At 47.8% G+C, this 24,390-nt stretch overlaps 1 protein-coding gene across 1 annotated transcript in view; it reads right to left on the reverse strand.

Annotated features, from left to right (window-relative positions):
* Positions 1-16,613: 16,613 nt before the first annotated feature.
* CAPN13 (calpain 13) overlaps positions 16,614-24,390 on the reverse strand; it is a 51,119-nt gene continuing 43,342 nt past the window's right edge. Inside the window, exons 19-22 of the mRNA XM_074578213.1 lie at positions 23,756-23,872; positions 20,051-20,106; positions 18,996-19,048; positions 16,614-17,100 (exon numbers count right to left, since the gene is read on the reverse strand). Of these exons, the coding sequence (XP_074434314.1) occupies positions 19,022-19,048; positions 20,051-20,106; positions 23,756-23,872 (200 nt within the window). The 3' untranslated portion in view covers positions 16,614-17,100; positions 18,996-19,021. The remainder of the gene's footprint in view (positions 17,101-18,995; positions 19,049-20,050; positions 20,107-23,755; positions 23,873-24,390) is intronic.

Raw genomic sequence — 24,390 nt, forward strand, 5'->3', positions numbered from 1 at the left:
AGACAGGATTTCTTCTTTGCACCCAAGTGTGGGTCTTCCTTCTTCTTCCCCTGGAGCAGACATGGGTGTGCAGCCTCTTGCCTCTGCATTTGGATTTTTTCTAAGCAATTCCATGTTTCACCAGAAGGCTGACATTTTTGGGGCTGCAAGTGAACACAAGCAGGGGTAACCAAGCACAGGATGGGAGCCTTGCTCAGAAAGACCTCCCCCAGGCGTTTCTGCTGCTGCTCTCCTCATGGCGTGTTGGTGCAAGCTGGGGTTGGCACCGGCTGTGGGGCAGTGTGGGTCTCGGGGCCCCTCCAGCCCCTCCAAGCTGGGTCCTGCGTGGGAGCAAACCGAGGACAAGAAGCCACTGAAGCAGGGCAGGTCGCTGGGAGCTGCAGCTTCCACAAAAACGCAGCCGGGGCTGGAGAAACAGGAGACGATCGAAACAGCTAAAGGCACTTGGCAGCCTTTTGACTCCAAGCAAAAGCGTTCTGTTACATTCACGGTGAAAGAGAAACAAATTTCTCAGAAATAGAACAGCAAGAAAATCGTCTGGTCTGTCACTGAGCAATGAGTCTGTCAGGGGGGATGAGAGCCTCTGCCTTTCCAGACAGGTATCGCTGAACTGGTTCCTAAAGACACCTGGGGATAGGCGTCAGAGACATCTCCAGGCAGCCTAGTCCAGCGTCTCTTTACTGCTGGAAAGACCTTTCTAATACTCAACCCAAATATTTCTCCCTTCTTCCTGAACCCACACAACCCTGGTTCGATCCGTCTTTCCTCCCAGGTCATTTTGTGAAGACCAGTGGTTGGTCTCATGGCGGTTGCTGGCAGCTCTGCCCCCTCTGAGGTGGCTTTGTGGCAGCTGCTGGGGACAGGCTGGAGGGGAGAAGGCAAAGGGAAAAGAGGAAATAAAAGCCAAAAAACAAAAGTGAGGACAAGCGGTAGCAATTTGCCTCCCAATTGCTCATTCCAAGCATGCTTTAACACTGCCTTTGCGTAACGTGTAGGGCTATATTTGTCCGTGAGACAGAAAATATTTTTCCATTGAGGTCATTCTTGCTCACTTTTTCCTCTAAGAAAATCAATGTCCTCTCCGGTCCTTTCCGTTCCCTTGCCCTCCATGCTGCAGACTCACAGCCCTGCCTCTGCTGAGCGGTGACACACTGGATTCCTCTCAGTAATGGTGGTTGGGGTCTTCAGACCTCTAAGTCGAACACCTCCTTGCGATTCCCTCTGGCTGCTCCCCCAGCAAGCATCTTCTCCCCCTTCCCTGTTTCAAACACCCTCGTTCCTCCAGCCTTCCTCCCTTCCAAAATACCCAGCAGGAACAGGGAATGGAAAGCCCTTTCCTGGGGCTGGTTCCCAAGGGCTCCAGACCAGTTGCAAAGGAGAAGCCGTGGTGGGAACGATGGGTGATGGTGCCTCTGGAGGGGCTCCAGCAGCCCAAGGCACGTGCTGCTCTCCCCCAGCTCACCGCCCGTAGGAGCTGGGGTGGCTCGGAGGTGATTTCGGAGGGTGGGTTTCCCAGGGATGCTCATTAGCTTGCCTGAAGGCTGCCAGAAAGCCAGAGCAGTTTCTCGTTTGTCTCACACCAGAGTGAAAAGATGGCTCCGAAATGGAAATTGGTCTAACCTAGAAGCTTAAAACTGATGTATTTCAAGCAGATCCTGGCTCCTGAGCCTGCAGACACCCCCTCCTCCCTTGCTCAGGGAGATGTTCAGATCAAGGGATGCAAGTTTTTCTCTAACAAATCAATGTCCTTGAAACATCTAACGTCTTTTTGGCATAGTCAGGGGACTTTTTCCTGTGAGAAGCAAAAAAAAGATCACAAAATGGTGATTAAACTTGATTTCTTTTTTAGCTTCAGATTAACCTGACAGCCAGAGGATTTTTGATATTACCCAAGGAAAATTGTATGGTAATGTTGACATTTCTCATTCCCTGGGTACCAAACCTTCAGAAATGCAGAGCTGCAGCTGTGCAATTCAAAGAGGGATGCAGCGTCTTTTCCTGCCACTGTTAGCCCAGGTCACGTCTGTTGGGAATGAAGATCATCGTGAGAGAAAAGATAAAGCCTCCACAAGGGGAAAAAAAAGAAAAAAAAAAGCCATGCTTGAAACCAAATCAGTATCACCAACAGCCTGCAAATCCTGCTGTTTGCTTCCTGCATTTGGAAAGGGGCAGCGTGAAGGTGGTGGGACAATGGTCTCCCCGTGATCTTCTGCAGCAGAGAGGGGAGGCCAGCTCGCTTCCAGAGGTGATCCGTCAGCCGGTTTTCCCAGGTTCGCTGAGTGGAGTCAAACAAGCAGCTAAAATCTTGCACCCTTATCCAAATCACCCCCACGGCTTCACGCAGCCGTGCGTTAGGAATCTCATTGCAGGTGTTGGTGATGTTTGAGAATTGCTGTTCCAGCCCTGGCTGGGGGCCAGAAGAGCACAATACACATAAAGAAAGGCTCAGCATGATGGTAGGGGCAGGTCTGGGTCAGTACTGATTTGATGCAATCGCAGTGTTTCCCACTACTCCTTCTAGCTTCTCCGGAGCAAAGAGATGCCACCGCTTCCCTCAGCAAAGCCTTGGGGATGCAGCAGACGTTACCTGAAAAGCAGCTATTAGGAGGAGAACAAAATTAGGGCAAAACCACAAGGGTTCTTCACAGAATCACAGAATGGTAGGGGTTGGAAGGGACCTCTGGAGATCATCTGGTCCAACCCCCTGCCAGAGCAGGGTCACCTAGAGCAGGTTGCACAGGAACGCGTCCAGGCGGGTTTGGAATGTCTCCAGAGACGGAGACTCCACCACCTCTCTGGGCAGCCTGTGCCAGGGCTCTGCCACCCTCAGGGTAAAGAAGTTCCTCCTCATGTTTAGGTGGAACTTCCTATGCTCAAGTTTGTGCCCATCACCTCTTGTCCTGACCTAGGACATGTCTGACCTAGGACTGGCATGGCTTGGTGTCTGGGCAGAGCCTGACGGGCACTTTTCTTAAAAATTTTAAGGTTTTGATTTGGAAAGAGATGCTAGATAGGCAACTAGTCCCAGTCTAGCGCAGACCGAAGTTGATGTAAAGGTGTGATGCTGACTGGTCTGCCTTGGCAACGGACCAAAACTCCCAAGAGCTGCCTGTAGCTGAAGCCCAGCCCTGACTGCCCTCTCCGGCACCCACACGCACCTCCTCCGTCCTGCTGTAATTGCCGCCTGGCCTGCCTCTTCCTTCAGAGACAAGCGGGAGCCGGACTTTGACCTCCCCCTGAGCTGATGCCAAAAAAGGGTGTGTTTTATAGTGTGGTAACTAAAGGGTGTGTTTTATAGTGTGGTAACTAATGCCTGTCGCCTAACCCGCTGGGAAACCCTGGGGGAGACTGGCACCGCACTTCTATTGACACATCTTCCCTAAAACTGTAATCTCTGTTTCCACATATTAAAAGTCTCCCGTGTTTATTGTCTGTTTGCCTTAACCTCTCTGCGATAGCACTTCGTTTTCAGGGAAGATCAATAAAGAAGTTAAGCTAACTGACTCTCCGGGCATTTGTAATATCGGCTCTTCTGCTGCCTTGTTCTTCGGAGAGTTTTCATTGCGCTGCTCAGAAACACGCCAGCGTGTGTCGGGGCAAAGGTTGGTAGAGCCTCTTCATTGAATGACAGCTACTTAAAATATTATTTACTATTTAGATTGTGTTAGCAAATTGTGAGAGGGGAAGGAGAAGGAGTTCTTGCAGTGGTTGGGTGTGTAATTCAGCTCACTTCCCCCAAAAATGAGTAACACGCAGCCGCAGCATGTTGCATGTATGCAGCCACGCAATACATCTCATGGCAGCCATGTGGGGCTGAGAGCACGCCTACTGAGAACCTTATCCATCCTTTTTGCCTCCATCCTTGTGGGCCAGGAGGGGGTTTAAGCCGAAAGAGCTCAGGCGATGCAGGAGAGCCGGGCTGTGCCGGTGAGCTGCTCCCTTCTGACAGCCAGAAAGAGTGTTTCCATCCAGCAGGTCTACGGGATCTTTCCCCGGCACCCACCTTGGCCCTTAAAGCCCTCACGGCCATGCCTTGCTCTATTGCGATGATAATTTCACATTTTGGATGCCTGTGAGCTAGAACAATTGCCAATGCTCCCAAACCCCTTTAAAACAGGGCACTTCGCCACCAGTTCCTTACGGCAGCCGCTCACTCTGCACTCTGCGTCTCTCATTCTTCAAGAAGAGTTAAGGGGAGTATGGGAAGATGAGTCCCCAGAGAATGTCAGGCATCCAAAATTTGTCTTTTCCTGAATTCAAATATGAAAATGTCTGAATTCCCCCATCTAGAGAAACTCTGTTTGAAAACTTTATGGAGTCATCTGGCTTACTTTGCTTTGATTCCGACTTTGTTTTCTAACGGAGTTAAACATGCAATTTAAGGAAGTACTTCGAATTCCTAAGAGGGAACATTTATTTCTGAAAATGTTGGGTCTTTTTTTCTATGGGCTTCCCCCCCCCCCCCCCCAAATGACATTTGTGATCCAAATCTTTGGTGTTATCAGGCTGCTTATTGTAATGCTCCTATCAGAATTTCTGCTGAGGTCCCTTTCTCCCGTCATCTAGTCCCTCTGGTTTTCTTTTTTTTTTAAAGCAAAACAAAACAAAACCCAAAAAACTCAGCCAAACAAAAAATAGCTGAAGCCAAACATTCTATACTAGCACCTAGACAAAGCCCCATCCCTGCAGGACATTGTTCTTCCAAGCAAGCTCTTATCAAGCTTTCTGGTGTGTTTGCTCTTGGCCTGATGGGGCTGCAGATAGTGAGGAAAAGCAGGGGCAGATGCCTTCAGGGTGGAAGAACCAATCACTGTGGGAGGCAGAGAGTGGGGGTCTTTGCTCAACATGGTCGTAATTCACTGGAAACAGCGTGGTCAAGGGCCGTGTGCTCTTGTGCAAAATATCTTTGGGGTTGCTCCAGGAATAGAAGAGAGACCTCGTGGGAAAAAGAAATTCTGGGGAGCTTTCCTGGGCTGGCTGCACTGCTAAACTGGGGGCGGGATGCCCACCAGCCTGGAGCTCCCACCCAGCTCCTGCAGCAGAGCATCCCTGGGCCCCACATGTGGGGCAGAGGCAGAAGGCTGTTGGACATGGGCAAGGGACAGAGCTTCCCAAGCCACTGTTGGACCTGGCGGCTACGAGACCTCCCTGCTGAAAGTGATGAAGCGAAACGGCTGTAGCCTTGCCTGGAGGTGTCACCAGCTCCTGCAGGTGGGTCCTGACGATGTGTCGGTTCCTCTGCTGTGATGGAGCAGGATAGAAGTAAGAACATTGTAAAGAAGTTCTTTACACTGAGGGTGGTGAGACACTGGAACAGGCTGCCCAGAGAGGTGGTGGAGGCCCCATCCCTGGAGACATTCAAGGCCAGGCTTGATGAGGCTCTGAGCAGCCTGATCTAGTTAAAGATGTCCCTGCTTACTGCAGGGGGGTTGGACTAGATGGCCTTTAAAGGTCCCTTCCAGCCCAACACATTCTATGATTCTAAGGCCAGGACAACCAGGTCACAACCATCGCCTGGCCTTGTTTTACCTCTTGTCCTGTTGGTTAACCGCACCCTGGGAGCTAGGTATGAACAAAGGGCGGAGAAAGCCGTCTGCTCAGCCTCTTTGGGAGCAGAACGGACACCTCTGGCACACGGCAGCTCTGCTTAAATTGCTGGGGATCGGAGCCACGGGCAGGGAGAGGCCGGGCTCAGCTGGGCAAGCGCTGGAGGCAGCTGCCCACCAGGACTAGCTCTGCGTTCCCCATGGGCATGTGTGTGTGCACACACACATACACACACACACACACACACACACACACACGTGTCCGGCTGCCTCCTCGGGCTCCCCTCCCCGCATATGCGGCTGTAAATGGATTCCGGCATGATTGTGCAAGATTCAGGGGGAAGGCAGATTAGAGAGCCAGCCGAGGCAAATGCAATTATGGAAAAGTAGTTCAATAAATGGAATTATGCTCCCCTTCACCCTCCTCTCCCCCCCTCCCCCAACAGAGGATTACACCCAGGATTTGAGCAAATGTAGGATAAACAGAAATCAAGCACTGGACATGGAGATTACCAAGGATCTGGAGACAGGCCAGCGCTTGCTGCTGAAGGAAAAATCCTGGCATCCTGGCCTGCATCGATCAGAGGGTTTGCGCAGACGCTGCACTGGGCTGGGCTGACCCTTTTCCAGGATGGGAAGCCAAGGCCGGCGTTCAGGTGGGTCCCTTGTCCCCTGTTCCCTGCCACAGCAGCAAGCCAGGGCACGGCGTGCACGAAGCTCAGACCCGCTCTGCCCTCTGTCCAGTCAGAAACCAGGTGACCTTTCTTCAATTGGCTACAAAACATGATGAATAGCCTATTCTGCCAACATAACTTCACCAAGCGCAAGTGGTCAGAAACACGTATGGGTATTAGTTTTCCCATAGTAATTAACTAGTAAACCGTAGTGGTTTCTGCCTTAATAGTTCCTGTCACTGGCCAGATGACAAAAAAAAAAAAGAAAGGCTCCAAATGATCTTGCAAATGATCTGACATTGGCACTTGCTCCATTTCCCTTGTAATGGCACTCTTGCCGCTGGCCATCACAGCATTTTCACTGCATCTCAATTACCTCCCTGGGTGATATGGATACACCCATAAAGGATTCAGGGGCTGGGCCCACCTTTCCATCTCGCGGATCTTCAGACTCATCCTTTGCTCGAGTTAATACATTTCAGTTAATTTCCAATCAGTGGATACCCCCTTTGACTCTGGTCAGAGGGATCCATATCACCCAATGTCATAACAAAATAGCGAGAACCTCCTCCAGGTGTTTCAGGCGCTGAGCCGTGCCCTGCTGCTCGCAGAAGGGTTGTGTAGGCACATGGTGATCAGGTGCTATCTCTGCGTGTGTTTTAGCTGAAACTTTAAACAATTCTTTAGTCGTATTTGTGCCTGGCCAGTATTAAGGGATGTCGGACCTGGTAACCTTCTAACACTGGGAATTTGTCTGCAGCCAGGAACACTGAGCCCCCTTGTGAAACCAGATCAGCCAGCAGGCTAAAAAAGCCAGAATACCAAGACCAGCAAAACAGTTTAAAACCTTGTTTGGCTGATGTCAAGAGAAGCCAATGGGCCCGAGCAGTTGCTGATCAGCATTTCGCATTATCCAGTTGTTAACACCATGGTATCAGCATTCCCAGCCGGAGCGTAGGACTGAGATCCTGCTGTTCCTCCTCTGTTGGCTCTAATACCTTCTGCTGCCACCCCCCCCACCATGCTGACGGCAGAGCGCTGACTGCTATTTAAGCAATGCAAAATCCAGCGCTGCCAGGAAATGGCTATGAGTTAAGGCTGTTCCCATATTGCCAATTAAGCCTAATTAAAATGGGAAAAGAGTTGTTTTTCGTCAAAGGGAAAATCGGTTTTGAGAAAGGCGCTAACTCGGATGTCGTAACTGCAGAGTCACCTATGGGATGGCGCAGGTCACCGGGTTGGTCTGATCCCTCTTTCCCTCCCGCTCCCCCTCGTTGTCACACAGATCCAGCTCCATTAAGCAGACCTCTCGGTAGGAAAGCCACCCTGAACCCAGGGCGTGCTTGCTCCAGCCTTCCTCTGCACTCCCCGGCTGCTGGGGCGGTGCTGCGGGACACAGGCACACACAGCGTCCTCCCACCAAAAATGTTGTTCACAGCAGAGAGCAGAACAGCCTGCACACCCCCAGACTGTGGCAGAGAGGGAGCAACCAAAATAGGAAGGGCCTGGCCTGTGCACAAGCTGTAGGTGAGAAACAGGCCCAAACTCTGCCTACCAAACAGTGATGCTCTAAAGCACGGCAGTCCCCACACCGGGGGCTCACCCTGCCTTTAACAACTGGTTCTAGTTGAGTGCAAACAGAGAAGCTCGAGGAGATGGTGCAACGCTGCCATCCCACGCCTTTGGAAACTCAGAGCCAGGAATCAGTCCCACCTTCTCACCTTCAAAAACACCCAATGGTCACGAGATTATTTCAAGTTTTCTCCATCCGAAAGGTCTTTTGGAAGTGAAGGCTGCACACCCCCAACCCAGGTCCCCGGGCCAAGACCACAGAAAGTGCTGGATCAGCCCAGCTGAAAGGACCATTAGCACAGACTCCTGCCTCCAACAGCAGACACCTTGGGAAGGTATAATGATGGGGACCAGGTTCCTCATGAACCGGAGGGGATGTCTTTAAGCATGGTACCCCTCCATTAATTCTTCTCCCATGAAGTTGTCTGATCGCTTTTCAAAGTGCCGCAAGGGTTTGCCAGCCACGGTGTCAGTGGAGATGAGCCCTACTATTTCCAGGCTGTGTAAAGCAATACCTCCTTCTGTTTGAACACACCAGCAAATGATTTATTTGCCGTTCCCGGTTCCTGTATTACAGAGATTACAGAGACAATGAACACCCTTTCTTGCACACCTGCTCTCAACCATCAATGGCGTCATCTCTTGTCCAGGCTAAGATATTCCAATCTATTCAATGATTCCTCAACCAGAAGCTCCCCAGAAACGTTGATTATCTTCAGTGCTTTACTCTGTACGTTTTTCTGTTTTTCTGTGGATGGCAGGTGGGTGCAGCACCCTCAAAGCAACCCCAGGACTGCCAACATCAGCTGGGAGCCTCCGTGTTTGGGGATAAAAAGAATCTATTTGGAAGAGGAGGTTAACACCTCCAGAGCAAGCTGTGTGCTGGCGTTGTATCACGAGTCTCACCTACAAGATGCTGCGTGTACCTAAGTCTCGTGATTGAAAGCACTTGATTTACTGGGTTGGAGAGCAAATGAGTTCTGGTGTTGAAACGAGTCTGCAGTTCAATCCTGCCATCTGCAGCTCGCCTCTGGGACTGCGGGAGGCTCTTCTGCCCCATAGACAGCTCCGATTTGGAAATGAATAAACAAGCCCTGATTTAAATAATCCTCTCAGCTAAGTTTCTGTGTTCACATTTTGCAGTGGTGACAACCAGAGAAGCAGGGGTTTAAGAGGAATGAATACACTGTAAAGGAGATAAAGTCGGTTCTCTAATAATACACATACCTTAAATGACAAATTAAGATGAGATGAGTCTTGGGGAAGAGCCTCCACATCAGCAGTACAGGGGGCTTATAGATGTGTTGTTTCTCAGAAGCTCTTATTCAATCTGTCCATTTTACAGGGGAATAACAAAGTTTGTTCAAAGTCCTTTGTCCCAGGAAAACTCCAACTTGCCAGAGCTTTCCATGCCTTGATTATTTTTGCAGGAAGACAGTTTGGAGCTTGCCTGTTTCTCCAAAGAATGGCTGCAGGCGGATCTCCAAAAGTAGTTGGTAAACATTTGTTTGGATTCATAAAACAATGCTACTGAGCAGCGCTCAAACAGCTTGGTAAGAGGACACTGTGATGACTTATCCCACCTTACATGTCACCAAACAGATTCTTCTGCTGGTGTGTCCCTCTGAACTGCCCCAGGATGGATCCCACCATAACCCAGGTAGCCACCATCATCCCCATCCAGACCTCACCGCTTCAGATCCGCCCGTCAGAGGAGAACATTGTGCTCCATCCGCCTGAACGCCTGTATTATACATGACATGGTACATCCCTGGATTAATGAAGTATTCACCTAATCAGAGCATATCTTGTTGAAAAAGAGAAACAATCTGTTCCTGACTTAAAAATTTCTCCCGCTGACTTTCTGTCACCGGTTACGCTTGAGCCTCAGGCCTTGCTAAAGGCTCTCCCATTGTTCAGTCAAAAGTAAAAGGCAGTTTTGGAAATCCTGCCCCCTTTGTTTATCTTGCTTGCTCTTGCTATTGACTTACTATGCCTCAGTATTCCCACCTGCACAACAGCATCAATTCATCCATAAAATGTCTTGAATATCCATATAAAAGCCTAATGCCAGTTATTTTTTTGTTAATGCTGTGTTAGAAGTACATTACTACATTGAAATATCCAAAGGCTCTTGCTTAGCATCTCACACAAAATCATCACCGTGGCTCGGCATGGATACACCACACAGGTTCACGAACCTTTCAGCAGCTTTGCAAGCAGCTTGTGGCCGTTGCCCTCCTCAGTTTGGCACTTCCAGCTCGGCAAAGCAAAGCCGTTTGCTCGCCTGTTGCCTCTTGGACATGACTAGTGCCCGGCAGCAGGACAGTCTGCCAGCCTCAGGGAGGAGATGAGTGGTACGATCTCGAAGTCAAATTGCACCAGGGTAAAAGCCCAGAAACTATTTTTTTATAAATGCAGCTTAACGGAAACAAGATTCCTCTATCCCGTACTCTGAATTTGGTTCTAAAAACAATCTGCCGCCTATGAAGAAGTGCCTGCAACGTCGTGCCTTCAGGACTCAGCAGCAGAGATGAGTGATTGCAGATGTCTGCCTTTTCTAGGACTTGTTCACATTAAATGAACGTTAAATAGGAGGGCTGGATCCATCGCCTGCTTAAAGTCCTGAGCCAAAAACGCTGCTTCCCAGCATTTGTTAGCATAACGTTGTCGGGTAAGTTGTCTGTTAATGCCTGGAAGGAGATGGAGTCTGTAAGTCCACTATAAGGTAATCCTCGCCAGCACAGGGAGCAGAGTCAGAGCCTGCAGGAAACACGCTTTCCCATGGAAGGGGTGACGCAGGTTGGCATGCGGGAGTACGCCGACATCTCTTAGCTCCCTCCTGCTTGTCTGATGTGATGCGCAACACAGACCTTCACAAGTTCCCCATGATTCGGTTTCAGGGCAGCGAGACGCAGACCCCTCCCTCGAGCATCTCTGTGGTCACCTGTGGCGCAGGTACTTGCTGGAGGGGTCGGTGTTTGCACCAGGCAACCTCCGGTGGGGGCACAGAAAGCGCTGCCTTTGCTTCTTTGTACACAGCCCCAATCCTAGCCCATACAGGCCCAACTTCATACTCCTTGGGTCCTTTTCCTTTATTCCAGCCATGCCATGGGGTGTCCTCCTGCCCCATCAAAGTCCAAGGAGTGTTTCTAATGCATCCTTTTAGGAAGGAGAAGCGATGTCAACCCCTCCCCGGCACAGAGCCAGGACCTAAGTGAGCTGTTTGAAGTGCTGAGTGTTACAAAGACCATTTAAAAGTCCAGAATTCCCCTGTGCTGCCCTTAGCGAGAAATCAAATAGTAGATGATACAGAGGCTATAACGCTTAGTATGAAATTTTGTCTGGCCTTTCCCTGGAGGCTCACAGCGCTGCATGAGACCTAATTTAACTTTCAAGCCCCTTCCTTCACCACTTGCAGGGACTCAAGGGTTTGTGCTGCAGCTGTTGCAGAGAGGAAGCTGCAGTGAAAGGTCTGGTGCAAAGCCTGACCATTGCTGGTGACTTCACCTGGTATCAATAAGGGTCAGTGCTTCTGACAGACCAGGATCTCAGCATGGTTTTCCTGAGGTCATGCACCCTGTGGCTGGCAGGCAGAGCCCAGAAGAGCACATCCGAGTCCACCGTGGCATGTTGCTCTCCCTCTTCCTTCCTAACATCTTCAGCCTGGTGTGGAAGGTTTTGGCCAGGGGGCCTCAGTGGAAACCAGTGACATCTGTGGCCTTCAGGTCAGGTGCTCAATTCATCTTCTAACTTTGCTTTCTGAGGAGCACAGAAGTGCAACATTGCACTGGCCATTACTGATGACTTTTTGCCCTAGAAGCTTGAAGCCGTTCATTTTTTCCAATGAGGGGAAAAAATGCCCTGGTTTTCATTTGATACAATAATGAAAAGGGAAGATTTTTATGCCAATGCCTAAGAGAAAAAGAAGGTATATGAAAAAGAAAAATCTGGCACTCTCAGCCGCTATTTTCTTTTAACCCTTCTTCTTGCCATCCAGTAAAACCAAGACAACATGACAATCCCAGTTTCTTTCCACATCTTCTGTCACCTCTGAGCTCTAGAGGGTGTGGGATGCTAGTTTGGGAAAGAAACCCACCACCCAAGACACATTAGCAGCTCTATAGGTGAATGACTCTGTTTAGGTCCTGCAGAGCGTACACACCACTAGTAAACAAAACACCTTCCTGCTCCTTGGATGGAGGTGTTACTTGTGTCCCTCAGAGATAAAGGGAAGGCTTTTTAGGCCATGAAACCCAAGGCTGATGGAGAAGGTTCACCCCATGGCTGTGCCTCCCACCTTGAGAGCCCCTAATCTCAGCTCTAACATCCAGTGGGATACGTTCAGCCTGTCTCAGGTACAGTGAGGGTTCATACACTGCAAGAGCATGGAGGTGGCAGGAGCCTTCATCGCAGTGCTGATGCTTGCGCTTGATGCTGCTCCTGCCTCACCTTGCTGTCTCTCTGGCTGCTCTCATCCTCTCGAGGTTTCCCATATTGTCAACCAGAGATTTTTGATCTCAGGGAAGGCCTGACCCAACCTTTCTCTTGAATGTTTCCAAGTGTGAGGTAGCTCACAGGGTGGGGAAGAGCCATTCCTCTCACTTTTCATCACAATCCGCCCACGAATTTTGTACCATGGGAGAGCTCTGTTCCACTAGGCTGCTCGTTCCCTCATTTCAGGCTAGAAAATCATTTGCAATCTACTCTGCTGACTCGCAATGCCTATGCGATATCACCCTAGCGAATACATATTCTATTGAATAGCAAGTACCCCTCATATGGGCAATAATATGCCCTATCTCTCTCCATGGTAGGCATTTCAGCTCAGACTCCGGGAATGCTTCAGGAGATGCATTCATCAACTGGTTGAACAGTTCAGCCTATGGAGATGATATATTTACCCCCTTTTCTTGAATGCAGAATACTGTTTGCACAATAATCTTTCATCTTGCACAGCCAGCCTCGATGGAGAGGTGTTTCTGTGGCAGATTTGCATTTGATGCTGGATGGCATCAAATCTAAGGTATGGCATATGAAGCAAAGAAATAATATTTCCTGGAGTGAAAAAGCTGTATGTATTGTTTAATCAGCACCAGCCTCACGTGGAAAGTTTGTTTCTTGGGGTAGGGACATGGATCAGCTCCCTCAAACCTTTGGGATCCTGGAACCAGTATCAAATTTCTTCAAGGTGCTGCAACAAAGACCCTTCCCATGGTGGTTTAGGGAAGGAGGGCAAGGGAAGGAGCTTGGATTGAAGTCTTGCAGTCACCCTTAGCGTGTGAATAGGCTTCCCAAGGAGCAGGTTTCCGCCTGCCAAGAAGTGCCAGCAGCGTGTGAGCAGTGCGAGCCAGGAGCTCAGGCCAGAGAGCCTCTAGATGTCACTGCCATGCAGCAGAAATGGACCCCAGAGCCACAGTGGGCTGGGGACACCCGGCCTAGGCACAGCTGGCAGCAGAGCTGACAGCACAGCTGGCAGCAGGCATCCAGGGTTACCGTCTTACTGAAGGCAACAGCGAAAGCCGAGCATTCCCGGCCTTGCAGGCATCCCTCCGGGCCGCACACGGGAATACCAGTCCCTTACCGCTGCACCCTTGCGCGAGAGATGCCTGTGATTCTGCGGCCCATGGTGAGAGCATTAGCTGTGGTGTGGCACGGTTGGTCCCTGCCTCAAGAACTGCATTGAATTAGGAAAAAAAAAAAATAAAAATCATTAGTGCACGCCATAAAGTGCATGGGCCAGTGGGCTGCTCACAGCCAGGGTCAGACCCAGCTTTCTCCCCTTCAGCCATGCATGAGGTTATGTAAAAATGTGCCTTTTTTTTTTTTTCCTTACTTTAAAAACATTTTAGTTACTCTCTATAAATCACAGCAGTTTCTCTGTGAGAGACCCAAGGCACAGCCAAAGGCAAAGAAGGAGGTTCAGTTATTCCCAAACTGGCTGTGGACACTCCCAGTCTCCCATATCACAAGGGCAGGATGGGTTTCGATGAGGCATGGTCACCAAAACCACAGCCTCCAAGGCTTCTGGGAAAGCCTTAATCCAGGCTGCAGGCTCTGGGAACATCTGCAAGATCAGGCCCTGTAGGCAAAACATGTAAGAGCTTCCTCCTCCATCCATCCTGAGATGACTTGGGCACGGCCCCTGCCAGGCAGATGCCAGACATGGGGCCTCTGGAGAAGGGCAGTTAACAGCAGGGCTTCGAGATCTACATCCAGAGATTACACTTGCAGGGTCAGCTGTCACCACTTCTGCACCAAAGTCCTTCTGATGCTAATGGTTGTGTCAGATCCTACCTAATTGCATCAGCTTTATCCCATCTTGAACGCTAGGGAGTTCAGCATCACTAATCTCATCTGATTCAGCTTCTGCTTCTTCACATTGCCTGCTTCTTACCCTCTTGAGGGTTTTAGCATCGTGAAGATTTAAAAATAAAGCATTTGTGTGAGGTCCTTCTCTTCAATTTCTAATAGCAGATCCTCTTAGGGCTTTTCAGACTTGTGTCCCTGAGGACTAGAAACTGATTTTCATAAAAAAAATTAGAGATGGTATTATCATAATTGCATGAAACTCAGAGCTTCCACAAATGCCAGAAACCTCATGGGGATTGCACTAACATTTCAGAGCTGGCAAACACAGATGAAGGTGCACAGAAGATTTTAACAGGGGCACCATCCCCATAAAGTTGGCCTTCACAGCTTAATCACGCAAAAATGAGATGTAGAAGTTTTCCCTTTTTATCTAACACCCCACTGATCAGAGCTGCCTTTGTTTTTAATGCTGGTCCCTGTGTTTGTGAAACGTATTACACTTCTTGTTGCTTTTGGAAATAATACTCACTGCTGTATTGTGGCCAAATCATTGTTTTTCTCCCTATTGACCCGATTTTTTTTCAGGCTATCAAACACCCTTGACTTTGCTTGTGGGATGGTTAATCAACAAGTCTGTCACAATGATGGATTCCTCCTGAATTGTTGCTTAATTAGCTTGGTTGGAAGTATAAATCAAGTGGAATACCAATTCTTCCAACGCTACAGACAGGCAGCCACGCTCAGCTTGACAGCGGTGAGTTATTACTTTCTGCCCCAGTGCAGGATCAGCACGCAGGCGCCAGCCCGCAAACCCGAAGGGGCCGTAGGTTCGTCCCTGAGACCGCTGGCGCGCACAGACCACACACACCAGCGTGAAGGGTTGGCGTGATGGAGGTGGGCTCCAGTTGGCAGTGTTTGCAGCAGAGACAAGCAGCAGGGGCTCTGCACATGGGCACACACGCACCTCTTGCATGAGGAGGGCCAGCATCCCTGGCATCTGTCCATGGGGAGACAACTTTATGTATCAGTGAAGTTTCTGCTGCTAGCTTTTTAATGAAGAAGAAACATTCTAGCCTGTGGCCAGACTAAGTTATTAGAGACAAGGATCTTTGTCTCACAACAAGCAGAATCGCCTTCTGCAGGAAGGCAGTTACCCATCGTAACAAAAGGAAAAGTAATACATTGTCTGCAAATGAAGATTTTTTTAAGACTGATCTTAATGCACTGATCTTAACAGCTTGGTATTTTTATAGGTGGGACTTTCATATGACAAGAATGCATTTAAACCTGTTGACTTGAACTCAATTTCACAATTTTACCACGCATGACTTCTGTGTAGGTACAGCCAGCTTGTTCCCAGCAGGTCTGAGCCAGCTTAAGCATCCCTGAACTGTGTGGTGGACATCATACAGAAGCACTTCCAGATTTCTACTTACCCTTTTTGAATTCCCAGCCTAAACTAAACAAGCATACTTCTCTGAAACGGATCTGCTAATACACCTTTTTAGCAAAGCATACTTATTTTTCCATGGCCACCTTTTTTATTTATCTTCTCTCTTTGCCAGCTTTGGGTTTTATTTCCAGAGAATTTAATTAATGACTAATGATTTCAGGCGGGATGTGTAAGTCACAGCTTGGAGAAGGAATTGGTTTGTTCAAAAATGACTGAAAAATATCAGAATAGTCTAATTTTACTGATTTCCCTTTCCCCACTTTTTTCATGAAAGGGTGGGTTCAGTGGCCCCGCTTGCACAAGACCTACCAACATGAGTAATGCTCTCCAAGCTGCAGAATGAGACGCTGCTGCAGACTGAGCCCGTGATAACAGACACGGGTCCCTTCTTTACCTTGTGACGTAGTTGTTGCTCCAGTGTGTAACGTCGCACTGCCAAATGAGTAAATCTGTCTCTAGCACGTGGATGCCTCGATGGAAACTTGTGTGGAAGGTCTGGGTGAGGCATGGTGTGAATCATATTGCCATGGCAACCCTGAATTGCTTTCATCCATCGACATTTGCATCCTTCTTTTTGGCATTTTCACAAATAGAGTCTTCAGAGATTACTTTTTTTTCCAATAGTTGAGTAGAACAGATCACTAGCTTTGCTTTTATCACCATGATAAAAAAGTGTGAAAGCGGAGTTTGTGTGAGGGCTATAGAAAGGTTACAGTTATTTAGCGGCTTTAAGTTAAACTTTTGAGCTGAAATTATGTCTGAAGAAGCCCTATATTTTTAAAGATATCAGGACAGAGAAAGAGAATGCAGTTCAGATAAATTTGTCTCTTCCCAGACAGTCCTGATATAGATGCTGGGAATCAGAAAAAAACACTGAACAATCTGTTCTACGACTCTAATATGCCTCTTCATTGCCACTGCAAAAACAACGGAATCCCTACAACTGAAAAACTCAAATATGCATGTAACTTTTTTTTTTAATTTTTATTAATAAAAAGTAAAAAAAAAATCACAAAACTCCTGTTGTTCTTTATGAATTATGATTAATTTCTTCGACCTTTTTCTGGCATTTAGAAATGGCACACAAGCAAGTTAAGAAACAATTCAAATAAAACTGCGTCTTAATTGTTTCTGTTATCTAAGCAATAGATACTCCTTCCACACAAAAGGCCTGATTCGGTTCTTGCTTGCAATGAAGTTAATGGAACTGTCCTGACTTCTGTGTATTAACCAGGAGAACCAGCCATATAATTTACAGGAAGATGAGAGGAGACTATAGTCGGCATTTCCAGCTTGCCCCGACCATTAAGTCCTACCGGCTTGCCCATGGATGTCTCTCATGATCTCCTCTTCTCTCCAAACCAACTCCAGTTTGCCTGAAAAGGACTCTCCATCCAGACATCTGAGTACCATCAAGCGTAAGCAAATGTCCGTAAGAAACCTGGCTTCACCCCTTCACAGTGTTCAGTTTTTCCAGAGCCCCATGGCTCTTGAAAATGGTCCTTGTATGGGATGTGTCACGCTGGGGAGTAGAAAAAGCCACCTAGAACAGAGGTAAAGAGATTCACTCAAAACACAGACAGCTCGGGGTCAGTCTTTAGAAGTCACTAATGAGAATATTTTTTTTCAACAGATTTTTTTCCAACGTATGCCAAGCGTATTTTCTCACATCGCTCATGGTTTGTTAGGCTCTAGTTTAAAGAGTTTCAGTCCTCTGAGGGGCCCGTGCTGCGACTGCCCAGTCTCTGGCGGCAAGTGGCTGCTGAATTGCTCAAGTGAACTGCTTAAGAACACCCTACAGGCAGAATTTCATTCAAAACCGGTAAGTGAAAATTATGATTAATGATATATTTGCAGAAGTTATGATCAGTTTATGAATGATTCATGAAAGGAAAAATTAATACTAAATAGACTATGAATATCATTTGCAAACAATAATTTAAGCAACTTCATCCCCCAAAGCGAGGTCGTTCTAGTCTCATATTTACCTAATGATACTCTGTGGTGCAAGGGGCAGGTGCTATGTTTGTGAATAACCTGTTGCTACACACCAACACACCAAAATACAGCTTAGCTGTGACAAAGGGAAGCTGCACTGTCCAAAGCCCTCTGAATGCAAAGGGCAGACTTTCAAACAAAAAAAATATGTCCAGACAGCGCTCAGAGAGGTGAAGGCATCACAGTGCGGAATGGTGAAGCCCAGCTCCTGCCTCAGGAGGACACACCGGCTCCAATTAGCAGCCAAGATGGAGGAGCCGCTGGACATGAATGTTGTCCTCGAGCCAAGGGTGAAAAACACAGACCTGTCCCTGCTTTGGGTTTGAACCTACCATGCTTTCTCCCTGGGGGAGTGTAATTTACACCCCGATTATAGGTTTCCCCTTTCAACTTCTCACCAAACCTGGCATTGAATGTCACCTGCCTTCAGAACAGAGATACTGTTCATGTATTATTTATTATTGAAATTCCTGTCTATAGGAAGGCTCATCTGGATTGCAGTCCCTGGATTTCAATGAAGATTCTAGTTTTGTGGGGTTTTTTCACTCCATTTTTAAACTATGTTGATAAGGAAAGTGTGTGACTTTGCCCAAGGGTCCTCCGTGAGTTCCTGGGGCCAACCGCAACAGAATGGCAGGAGACTGCTGGCTCTCCACTGCACCTTTTCTCTAAGGATTGGGTTTCTTCCCGGTTTTCTCCTCAGTGCCAACTGTCTGGGACCAGCATTAATGCTTTACCCGTTGCAACTGGGAACAGCTGCATCCCAGTGGGTTAGTAGAAACACAATGGCTGAGATGGTTTATGGATGTATAAACAGGACAAGTTTTGTAGGAAAAAGCAGAGTTCTTCACTAGATCAAGTATTAAAGTTGGAAAGTCCAGTTAAACTTCAGGGATAAAAAGCCCCTCTCCAGATCTGACACGGAGGGAGCAAACACCAAATGAAACATAAGGTAGGGACTGTTGTTCAAAGGTAAACCAAATTATGTAATTCAGTTAAAAATGTGAAATCAGACTGACCAAGAAATCTAAGCGACTTCCTATCCCCACCCTCTGCTTGGCTTTATATCTGCTGCAGCTATGTGAGATGTGCAGGAGTAATTGCATCCCTTGGGAGAAGACAAAAAAGACAAGTTCTACTAGTTGATCTATTCAAAATGCGTTACCTCAGGTGGGAATAGAGGACAAGCAGCTAACTGAGCCATTGGTGGGATGAGCAACTGATAAGGCCATCAGCAATTCCTCAGAAAAAAATTGCCCAAAGCCCAGCTCCCTTTGCAGCCCCTCGCAAGCCCCGCTCACACCGCAGCTCTCACCTTTCTCTTTCTCTCAAAACCTACCATAACCCCAGGGTAAGGTTTCTGTAAGGCCCTCGCTCATATTCTTTGTGGTCACCCACCCCTTTCTTTTCAGTATGCATAGTACAAAGGAGACTTCTTACCAGCCACACTGAGCTTCGACACCTCTTTAGGTGTACATGACAAGAGTCAGCCACTGGAAAATGAAGAAAAGGTGCATTTAGATAGTGATGTTACACTAAGTCTTCAGACACGTGTCGTGGTACCTTCAGCCTGTGACCCAGTGACTATGGTCCTTTTATCCTGCACAGGAGAGTTTAGGGGTTTTGGAACTACCCTTTTCACTTATTACAATTCAGACTTACAAACGCTTCCCATATGTTGCTTTCCGTGATAAATTATTGCAGCAGCTGCAGCAGGAGCAATTGCTGGGAAAGGATGGCACCTGCATGATTGAGAGTGGAAGGGATGGCAGGCTCTGGGAATGTGGTTATCCTACCGACTACCCTGTACAACAGGTTCAGGGCCTCTGCTTGGAGCCACTGAACTAACCACAAGGTGAAAAACAGGAACCGTCAAGATTGTAGAAGTTTTTTTTTTTAAAAATCTTTTTAAACACTGTGCTGTCAAATAACAGTCCCTAGACTGATAAAATGCAGCACTCAGGCATATCACTATGGAGCACAGCAGGATTTTTGCTTCAGACTAGCTGATAAAAAGCTTGACGTATCCCCATTCAGCTAGCTATCCTTCAGGCTGTGCTTTTAAGACAAACAGCAGCAGCAAGCATTTGTCTGCTATTTCTTTCTTATAACCAAGATGTTTCACAATTTGGAATTAACAGATGAGGCAGTAAGAAATAAGAGCAAGGGTTTTTTTTTGGTCACTTCCTCGAAGTCACTTTGAGCAATGGCAGGCTGGCATGGGGGAGGGAAGCCTCTGTACTTTAGACATAGATGGCCACCACAGAGCTGTGCTCACCCCAGCAAGGCTGCGTGACTGGGGCCGGGGAATCCCAAGGAAATATCTCCCACTCATTACACACATCCAGCCAGGCAAAAACCTCACTGCTGTAGGTGCCAGAGGCAAAACCCCTAGCAACATCCATCACACATCATCTTTAACTTCACCCTTCTGCTAACATACTCAGTGGTGCCACTTTGGACCTGGAGAGAAGAGAAGGAAAGAGCATCCTCACCTCTATTGCTGTCATCAAAATTTGTGATCTGCCTCCTGCCAAGTTTTGAAATGCACCTAGGGGGAGAACAAAGAAAATTGTGTTTCATGAGGAGGAAGCAAGAATGCAACGCAGACATAAGGCTGTGTCAGCCGAGGAGCTGAGCTGCGATCCCTGTGCTGGGATGCTCTGCCTGGCTCAGGTGTTCACACACACTGTCCTGCCCAGCCACATCTCATTTCTGTGCTGGGTACCCCTTCAGCCCCATCCCTTGGATCACAGACTGGGAAGGCATCCCAACCGCCGGGCCAGAATTTGGCAAAAGTGTAGGAACAGGGAGTGCTCAATGTGACTGCTTTCATCTGCTCTCATAATTTGTTTCAATAGTAGCTCCCGCCTGAAGAATGACAGGAGAACGGTGAACTAATGAAACACATCTTCCCACAGGGAAACTTTCTGTTGGTCCTTTTCCATCCTCCCTGGCAGTGAGCGATCACAGTATGCCCTAAAGAAAGTGATTCTCTTGAAGTCATTAGTATGCCTTGCAAGCTTTTCCCAGGGAATATAAATGCAGATGCTGCTGTTATTCAGCTAGAGTTTGAAATTAGCATTGCTGAAAGTTTTCTGACAGAACACTTTGCCATCAGAAAATTTAAATCCTTTCAAATATTGATATTCTATGTGCACATTTATATTGCAGTTTGTCTAGGAGAAATGTTCAAACCCAAGTGTTTGGATAAAGTCAAAACACAGTATTTTGAGTTCTTTTTATTTATTTTGAAGTTACTTTTCTCCTAGAAATGTGCTGTTATAAAGAGTAATAAAAAGTTGAAACAAATTTAAGTCTGTTTGTCCTTGAATGACACATTTCTCCAGGAGCCTGTTTCCCACCCTGAATGGAAAAGGCACTGTAAGATCAGAAATGTTTTGAAACCTGCCCAGCTTCAGACAAAAGTTCAAGGCTGAGGGGAGAGCGCAGGAACAGGGAACAAGGATCTGTTGCTCCTCTGCCCCTTAGGAGGCAACCAGAGCACCCTGCATCCACCGCAGAGTGCAGCGGGGGACGGTGACTGCGAGGGGCGGAACAAGAGGAGAGCAGGCAGGCAGGCTAAGTCGACTGCAAAGAAAACATGCTCTCCACTAGGCCTGTAGCCAAAGCCCGAAGGAATAAAGCAACCCAAACGGACGTGACGGAGAGACATGCAGCTGTCCAGGCGACAGTCTGGAGGAGGACAGCAAAGACAGTACCTGTGTGCTCTGCAACCAGGTAAATGATCTGCTCAGCCTGGTGGCTGAGCTTAAGGAAGAAGTGGAAAGACCGAGGACCATTTGGGAGTGTGAAAAGGAGATTGATTGGTGGAGCCACACCCTGCCATCCTTAGGGAAAAAGCAGCAGGAGGAGGCTCCACAGGAGGTAAAGGATCCCCTGACCTCTTGTCACCAGGCAGAAGGAGGGGAACTGGGAAAGGACAGGGGGGAATGGAAGCAGGTACCTGCTCAGGGCAGCAGGAGAGCCCCCTCCAGACCCCCCATGCCCCCCCAGGTGCCCGTACAGAACAGATATGAGGCTCTGGAGATAGATGATGAGGGAACTAAGGATGCTGATAAAGCCCCATCCAGGGAGTTGTCAAAGCAGCCATCTCCACGCATTAAGACCGCTTCTGTGAAGAGCAGGAGGAGGGCAGTAGTCGTAGGGGGTTCCATTCTGAGGGGAACTGAGGGTCCCATATGCAGGCCAGACCCTTCCCACAGGGAGGTCTGCTGCCTCCCTGGGGCTCGTGTTAAGGATGATTCTACTTGTATGATCCGGAGCAGAGAAGAGACAGGGAGGAAAACTAACACGATGAAGCACACCCAGCCTATGGTGCTCTGATGAAAGGCATAGATCAAGGAAATCCCCATGTTGCACCCCCTTGACAAGGTTGTATTTGCAGGGCTGGGCTTGCGCCCAGCAATCTTTCTAGGAACAAACAGCAGCGTTGAAGTTACCTCCTCTGGGCAGAGGTAAGTGCCCCTTTACTGCTTCATTAACTCCAGTTAAATAGAGCTTGCAAAGAAGCTGCCGCATTTGGTTTGGGTCTCATCTCTGGCTATCTTAAAAGGATGAGTAATGATTTAATGGGACAGATTTTATCTTCCCTGCTGCATTCACATCATCATAAAGGTGGACTGCCTTTTATTCCCACTTGGCACCCTTATCTTCTCCTGTAAAAATCTTATTCACAATGATTTGAAAAGTTTGAGAAATGTATTCCGCATTAAACCCTCTGTAAAGTGATAACTGAAAGACTTGAGAGCATTTTAAGATACTCATTACAGACAGCAATGAAACTTTTAGAGATTCCTTTCCACATGGATGTAAAGGAACTGTCTTTACACTGGCACTTAAAATGTAAGAGGATCTTTTCTAAGATGAAAAAAAAATGCCATGGTACTAATTTCAGCATAAGAACTTTCATCTACAGCAAGTGACATGTATAGTCACAAAAAATGGGTGCTTACAAGTTGTCTGTTTTTTAATGAAAGCATTAAAATCAGGACACGCTCTGACTTCTGAGCTCTTCTGCTGTACTCCCTTGAAATGGCATTTTAAGGCAGTGTCATCCGGGCGGATCCACTGACCACTGTTGACCCATAAAACATCAGTGGTAAAAACACATGGGCAAGAAATGAACACTCATTTCCATGTGCTGTTGAAACCCAGCTCGTTCCAAAGATGAACTAAATTGCTGTAAAAATGTTCTAACACACGGGTCACAATTGCTGGGTTTGTTTAACTACCAGTTTTTACAGTCAAAATACTTATAATAGTAAAAATTATGCTTTTGTAAAACAGAATTCCAGAATTACAGACACTCCCTCCTCACAACTGCCAGACAATAGCTGGACACAACAGAGGCCATGAATTTGTTTATCCACTGAGAAGGATCTCAGACCTTCTCCTTACCAAAAAAACCTGAGAACTTCACTGAAGTTGGTGGGAACACCTCTTCAGTAAAATAAATTAGAAAAAAAAGCATCAGACTTCTCCAAATTTTAAGCAAAAGAGAAAGCCTTCTACTTGAGATGAGTTGCCTCTCTCATCCTCACTGGCCGTGAATGCATGCAGTCTCTCCTTGGTGGTACCGGCAACGCTCCACACCACCCTGGAGGAAGCTCTGCTGTGGACCAGGCTGCTCAAGCTTGTGTGGAAGGGCACCAGGACAAGGACACATCTTGTTTTTAGAAAATGAGTCAGGGCAAAGGGACTCTAAGGGCCAGCCTACAGAGGCCAGGCTAAATTCATACAGCAAAATAGGATTGGCAGCTGAAGAAGTTCTGGATATATGTTACCATCGCTCCTTAGCAGGGAAAAACACAGGGGAGCATGTTGCCACTGCAGCTCTGGTCTGCAGGAAACAGGGCGCCATCCTTCCTTGTGGCCCCTTTCAGCGAGGACATCACTGCATTCCTTGCTTTCTCCCAGCACTAAACCGCTCTCTACCCGCCAATTGCTCCTATGTACAGGAGGCAAATCTGGCTTCTGGCAAACAGGCTGCCCAAAGGGATACCTGGACCATGCCTGGACTTTGGGCAGTTTTGTTATTTCCAAGCTATGCTGTCAGACAAGCATTATCATCTCCAGCAGCATGTCCCTTGCCTCCTGCCGCTGCCCTCAGTCTGGCTTTGCAAGCTCCCCTGCTGCCACGTCCCTGCCTGACCCCAAGCCCTGGTGCCGAGACTCACAGGTCATGATTTCAAGACGCAGCATGCAGTACACGAAGTCAGCAAAGCCAATTCTTCTGGCAGCATCACCATACCGCATGGTCATCAGGCGCAGGAGCTGCTCGTCGGTGGCCAGACCTGCAGAGGGAAGAGGAACGACAGCACCGTGGGACAATGGACGGGCTCCGATAGCCTTGTGCACCCTGCAAAGAAGCTGGGGCTCTCCCTCATCCCCCCACCCTGTCACGACAGGTGTCTGCATCCCTGGGCAGCAGCTTGCCTATCCTCAGTTTTGTGCATAAGAGTCAGGGTAGGGTGATGGAGAATCAAAGTCCTGCTAGCCACTTACTCGAATTGTGGCTTAGGCCAGCACACAGGAAACATTGAGCTGAATAATCAAGTGTTATCTTGCTTTTCCTTTTTAGCTTTTATTTTCTATAAGAAAGAGTGATTTTCTTTGGCTCATAACTGTTAAAGTCTGAGCACAGCATTCACAATACCACTGTCGCTTTCTGCTAAACAGGGAGATATCGGACACTCATGCTATTATGCAGTATAGCATGCCTGGGATTCTTAATTTTTACATTTTCTCTTCTATTAGAAAATGGTGAAGGATGCATTTCTTTTTTATTAGCCGATTATTCAGTATTTGTGTC

The sequence above is a fragment of the Larus michahellis genome, chromosome 3, assembly GCF_964199755.1.
Source record: "Larus michahellis chromosome 3, bLarMic1.1, whole genome shotgun sequence".
Lineage (NCBI taxonomy): Eukaryota > Metazoa > Chordata > Aves > Charadriiformes > Laridae > Larus > Larus michahellis.